The following is a 6,402-nucleotide window of genomic DNA, read 5'->3' as shown; positions in this document are numbered from 1 at the left end:
TTTCTCTTATCGGAGAAACTCTAAGTGCAAAGAAATGAAAAAGCAGAATAGATAATGGGAAACAGGAAAATAGAAAAAAAGGAAAGGAGGGCCAGTGATACAGCTCAGTAGACTAAGCGCCTGCTTACGTAAGTGCGGGGACTGGGATTCAATCCCTGACACCACATGCTATGCCAGCCCCACCCCCAGACATGCTGAGCCTCCCACTGAGACCTGGAGTAGTGGTGCAGGCCTGTTATCCCACTGCTGGGGAGGCTGAAATAGGAGGATCACTATGAGTGTGAGCTGCATAGTGAGATCCTGTACCAAATAGTTAAAAAAAAAGAGAAAGAAAACAGGGAAAGGGAGGGGAAGGAGATACAAAAACAATTAAAACATTATGTACATGCATCAATTGCCAACAATCAAAGTAATCATAATATATTACAAATATGAACAAAAAATTGGAAGAAGTAATCTAGAGCTGGAGAAAGTAGGAAGGGAAGAGAAGAAAAGGGGAATAAGAAGAATTAAAGGTTGTTATATACTCTATAAGATGAATGTAAATACTACAGTACACTTGTACTAATAAAAGCTTTAAATGTTCATTTGTTTTACTATGACTATGATTATTCCAACTTGTATGTACAGGACAGAGGGTAGCAGAGGCCCAGCCCTCATTGTTGGGAGGACGCCAACAAGTAGGTGAAATGACCACTGAGGGTGGAGGATGGGAGCCTGTGGGTTGTGGAGAAGTCTTCACATTATGAGATAGAAACAGCTCCTTGAATGAAGCTGCTTGTCAGCTTGGAAGAGGGTGGTAACTGAAGGTCACTGGAAATGAATGAGGCTGAGGAGAAGCACGCAGTGGGCAGCGATATAAGACAAGTATCTTTGGATTAGCCAAGGATCAAGATGTGGAATTACGAAAAGGCAGAACTCGCCATTGCTTTGGGTTTGTCATACTTCATATTTGTATTTTCATGTCACTGGGACAAACACACTCAAAATGTAATGGAATGGTAGATCCTTATCTGAAAATCACTGGGCTAGTGTGCTCCTTAACCTAGACATGTCCTTGACAGGTGACTGATTCCCAAGACTTTAAAAATAACATGGTCTGGATAACATGATCCTTTTAAAGCCATGCTGCACTATTTTTTGGAGATTTGAGGCCACTTAGAAGGGTACATAAAATGTAACAAGAGGGCCAGCTAGATAGCTCAGCAGACTAAAGCACCTGGTTAGGCAGGCACACAGACTGAGGTTCGATTCCAGGCATGCTGTGCTGGCCCCACCCCTGGGGTGTGCTGAGACCACGACTGAGACTGGGCATGGTGTTGAGTGCCTATAATCCCAGCGCTTGGGAGGCTGAAAACAGGAGAATCGTTAGGAGTCCGATCTGTGTAGTGAGACTCTGTAAACCCTGTATTAAATACATTTTTTTTTTAAAAAGTAACAAGAGTGGCAGTAGGATAATGGGATATAGTGGAAAATAATAGAGGTGCAAATAGAACCAAAAATTAAAGTGATTAAGATGAAAGCGTATGCATTTGTCCAAGTAGGTCACAGAATTATCCTTTAAGCAGTGAACCAATGCTGTAACTGAGCATGTTTAATTAGAACAGAGAAAAAAAAATGGCATGTAAGAAAAAAAGCAACTATACAGTAAATAAACAATAAAAATTACACGTAAAAATAGAAAATAATGCTTTGAAGTATGTTATTTAAAAACAAAGCAAAAAACCTTAGGGCTGGCCAAATAGCTCAGCAGATTAAAGCGCCTACAAGCAGGCGCAGGGATCAAACCCCCAGACTGCAGTGCCAGCTCCACACTGAGATGGCATTTGAGACTGAGCATGGTGATGTGCACCTGTAATCCCAGCTTTTGGGAAGCTGTAAACAGGCGTATCACTAGGAATCTGATCTAGTAGTGAGACGCTGAACACCCTGTAGACCCTTCCCTAAAAATACAAAAATAAACTAACCAACCAAACAAACAAAAAACAAAAAACAAAAAAAAAACCCTTAGAGGAAAGATCCTTACATTATGCTGTAATAAATAAAGTTTCTCAACATTTTGTAGCAAACTGAAAGGCCAGAATATGTAAAAGTGAGTGTATGTAGATTAGCTGTTAAAAGAACTATTTCTTCTGTGTTTATAACATGAAAAGCTCTGATGTTAATTTATACCATTTTGTGAAGTAGAATTGCATATACTTTTGTTTCTTCCAAAGACTACAGTAGAGACAGAAAATATTGTGTTTAAGAAAATATACATAGAAATCCCTACTAAAGCAATACAGGAAAATATCTTATTTAATAATCCTAATTAAAATAATATTTTTAAATGCTCTGGGGGAACATGGACATTGATCTGGCAGCTAAACTTTAATAAAAGTGTCATACACACTTTTAAGCAACATTTCTACCCTCAATTTGTCGTTCTATTTACATAGTCAAAACTCTTCTAATTTCGTCCTAAAATATGCAGAGATGCACCTCAGAAGCACTGAAAAAAGACTCATGCACAAGAATTTCTCAGTGAATTTTTAAAGGTGTGGAAAGGGCAGGAAATTTAACTGCAGGACGGGGTAAGGCCCAAGGTTGTTCAATGAACCCTAGGGGATGTGCCCTCAGAGCACAGTTCCCTTAATCTTTCCAGACTCAGGCAGCCAATTGTTTATCTACTTCTACACACCAAGTTCAGAGACTTTTGTGGACTAGCACAGACCTGGCTCCTGATGACTCAGACGTCCTTCGAAGAAGGGTCGAAGATGCCAGGACGCTGTTGAAATTCCAACCCGTTTCACAACTTCCCCAGAAAATGCATCCAAGAGGGCCGGGCAGTGCCGGAAGCAACCCGCGACGGTAGCGGCTCTGGGAGCTGGGTGGCACCACGCCCAGCCCTGCCCTCTGTCGCCCGCTCCTCGGGGTATAAGAAGACCGGCTGTCTCGCCAGGTTCCTGAAAGTTAGGCTCTGAAGTCGCGCTCTTCTTCCACCGCCAGTCCCGGTGAGTCCCGCAGTCCCGGGGTAGAGTGCAGGCGTCGGGACCTGGAAGCCCGTTCCCAGGCTGGTCGGGCTCCCCAGTGTGGTCCGCGTGGGAGAAGAGGGCGCCTTAGAAGCCAGGCTGTGGGAGTCCGTGGGGACCACGGGGGGCCCTTTTCCAGTCGCCGAGATGAGACGCTCGTCGCCCCAGTGCGCCGATTGCAGCGCAGTCCGCGCGCCTCGGGTCCTGCGACCCTCACCCCCCACGCGCGTCTGGCTGGGTGGGACCCGGCCTGGGGCTGAGGCATCCCGGGGGCAGGAGCGGGAGGGAGAGACCGAGAGACGAGCCCCTCGCCTGGTCTCCCGGGCGCAGCCGCAGACGCCCTCTCTCTACGCGGTTCACCCCGAGTCCCCCGCGCGCTCCGGCGGGCGAGCTGCGCGCTTGGCTGATGGGCTGTGCTTCCTCCTCAGGTCGACATGGATCTCGAAGGGGAGCTCGGTGGAAAAGCAGGGAAGAACTTCTATGACCTGGACAAGAAAAGGTAGCTGGCTTGTTACGCTTTCATACTTTACATGCCTTAAGAATTTGGGGAAGCTGGTTTCTAGCCTCCAGTTTGGAAACAGATGAGTGATTATTGCTGTTAGAATCTACCAAGGCGCAGGCCAGCTTTGGAAACAGTCTCCTGAGTGGGGCAATAAAGGATGGCTCCTCGGCAGAGTTGGGCGCAGCGCAGTTGTCTTTCTGAAGTCTTGTGAGGCTCCTAGCCCCGCACTAGCCGCTTTCGCACCTTTTTTTGTTAGATTATTTTTTGTTACAAGCAGTATTGATCCCCACACCCCTGAGCCATCCACTGCTTAGGCTTCCATCCACAATGATGTTGTCATAAACAGCAACATAAACATTGCATATTTGTGGCGTGGCAGATGCCACTCAAGTCCAAAACTACATCGAAGTTAGTTTTGTTTTGTGTTAAGTGGCAATAATCATGTGCATATAAAGTTGGTAATGTAACCACAGGGAAAAAATAATTATTTTAAATAGATTTGTTCACAATACTTTTCCTGGGAAAGTTGAAACTTCACCCAGTTGGTTCATTTGTTAGCAAAAAAAAAAAAAAAAAAAAAAAGTGTACACTGTTAAATATAGTAATATTACTAGAAACCAAGCTTTCCAGTTAAGTGAAGAAATATAAATATGTAAATCAGAGTTTAAAGAGGTTTAAACTCATATTGGAAACTCCAGGATGAAATCATGATTTTTAAAATAGTTTTCTTCCTCAGAAATAAAAAAAAAATAGTTTTCTTTCTACTAAGACACACTTTCAGTACCAAATCTCGATCTCTAAACACCTTCCCTTATTAAAAAGAAAGACCCCTCAGGAAAAAAAAAAGTAAATTTCAACCAGGTCTTGGGCAGTGAACGTGCTGGGGTGTATTTTGTATACCCCAAAACAAAGGAGTAAAGTTTAATAATGTAGTCAAAAGACACAGGAACTAGGCTTCAAGAGGCTTCTTCTAGCCAAGTCTGGGACATTCTGAACATCAAAGGAAATAATAGCCATACATGATTTTGAGATATTGACTAGAATACAACTGATGAATTCCCAATAATAGTCTGAGGGAAAGAAAAGTGAAAGAAGGTATACAACTAGAGAAAGTTAAAGGAACATTCCTTACAGAAAAATGTAGCTAAATTTATCACACGGGAACCTGCACTGTTGTAATTAATTCAGTCAAGGATTGTCACTGGATCCTAAATGACTTAGAGAAAAATTGTATTTGGTAACTCACTTAACATTTTTTTTACTACCTGTGCAGAAGGGAAATGTATTTCTCCAATGAAAGATTTTGCAGTTGCATCTTAACCAAGTGGCCAGTCTTAGTATCACTTATGGTAGAATAGACTCTGTTAAATTACTCAGCATGAGATGGAATTTGGGTATACAACACCTCAAACATAGTATGCTTACAAACAAATTTAGTATGAATCCAGTTAAGCTTCCAGATTGGTGCTATCCAATAGAGCACCAACATAAGTTGCAATTTTCTTTTCAATGCTGAGACCTCCAATCTCTGTGTATCCTACAGTTACTATTCTTCTCCACTTAGTTTAAAACTGATATATACAAGATGTGGGACATCCCATAAAATAACTCTTCTTACCCCTTTAAACAAATTGATGTAAAGAAAAAAAAAGGGGGCTACTAGATTAAGAGGGACTAAGGAGGCTAATCATCAAATATAATGTGTGAGCTCTAATTATATCAGAGTTTAAAAAAAGAGAACCACCTATAGAAACAGTTCTTGGGAAAACTGAGTGTGGATTGAATATTAGATGATGTCAAAAGTGTTCATTAACTAATAAATTGAGGTGAACTGTGTGGGAATTCCTCATACTTTTTGAATTTTTTTGTTCATTTGAAATTTTTCATATTGGAAAAGTTAAACTCATAACACATAAACAAAAAAGATTACATATAGTCTGTTTTTAAAAATATGGTAGTTCATATCCTGAAGACACAAATATTTAGATATATTTGAGTAAGAAAATTGCTATGTAGAAGGAAAATGGTAAAGAAAAGTGTTTGATGCTCTGTCTTCATTTTATTGCTGGTACTACTGTGGCTCATAGACTTTGCTTCAAAGTACCAGTTTTTAACTAGTTGTTTTTAAAGCATGCTCATCAATATTGATTTTAATCTGTTGTTAAAACTATACACTTTAATGTAGGGTTGTAAAGATATGTTTGACTTTTCTAATAGACAATTCTGGGATAACTACTATCTGGAATTTCTGTGTTTATAGACACCCTCTTTGTCTTTGTAGTAGTCATTCATAGCACAAGAGGCAGACATGATATACTGTTCAAATACTATTAGTACAAATCTTTCTTCTTATTGAAGAGAAAGTAGCTATATATCTATCGTATTTTGTATATACAGATACAAAATTGTCTTTCATTTATATCACCTTTTTTGTTCAGTTTTGTCAGAGATGAGTATTTCATTGCCATCCAAATATTGTAGGTGCATGAATTCAGCAAAATATTCCAATATAGTCCAGTAGTCCATAATAGTAGTGGGTTATCCACAGGACTGGAAATGTCTGAATCTGATGACTTGAGCTTTCCACAGCTCAACATATTAACATGCCTTCCTTTTTTTAATACCTTGTTTCTACTACAAAGACAACAATATGCAATGTATTAATTGTAACTTTCCTTCCAACCTGTTTTGAAGCTATCACATGACAATTTTTTCTCAATAAAATTAATAAAAAAACAAAACAAAAGAAAACAAATATATATCATGAAAAGAAAAAATTGACTTCTAAAAAAATAGAAAAAATAAACACTCTCTTTGAAATGATATTTTGTGAGTGACTTGTCTTTGTTGGCTCAGTGGTCCCTGCTGGTGGCATTAAATGAGAGACCT

General features: G+C 40.2%; 1 protein-coding gene across 1 annotated transcript in view; it reads left to right on the top strand.

Annotated features, from left to right (window-relative positions):
• The first annotated feature begins 3,444 nt into the window (after positions 1-3,444).
• Positions 3,445-6,402, top strand: part of LOC101581810 (multidrug resistance protein 1-like) — a 134,214-nt gene continuing 131,256 nt past the window's right edge. Inside the window, exon 1 of the mRNA XM_023708717.1 lies at positions 3,445-3,510. Within this exon, the coding sequence (XP_023564485.1) occupies positions 3,446-3,510 (65 nt within the window). The 5' untranslated portion in view covers position 3,445. The remainder of the gene's footprint in view (positions 3,511-6,402) is intronic.

This window comes from Octodon degus, unplaced genomic scaffold (assembly GCF_000260255.1).
Source record: "Octodon degus isolate 3935 unplaced genomic scaffold, OctDeg1.0 scaffold00489, whole genome shotgun sequence".
NCBI lineage: Eukaryota > Metazoa > Chordata > Mammalia > Rodentia > Octodontidae > Octodon > Octodon degus.
Note: the sequence above shows the minus strand (reverse complement) of the source record. Positions and strands in the feature narration are given on the sequence as shown.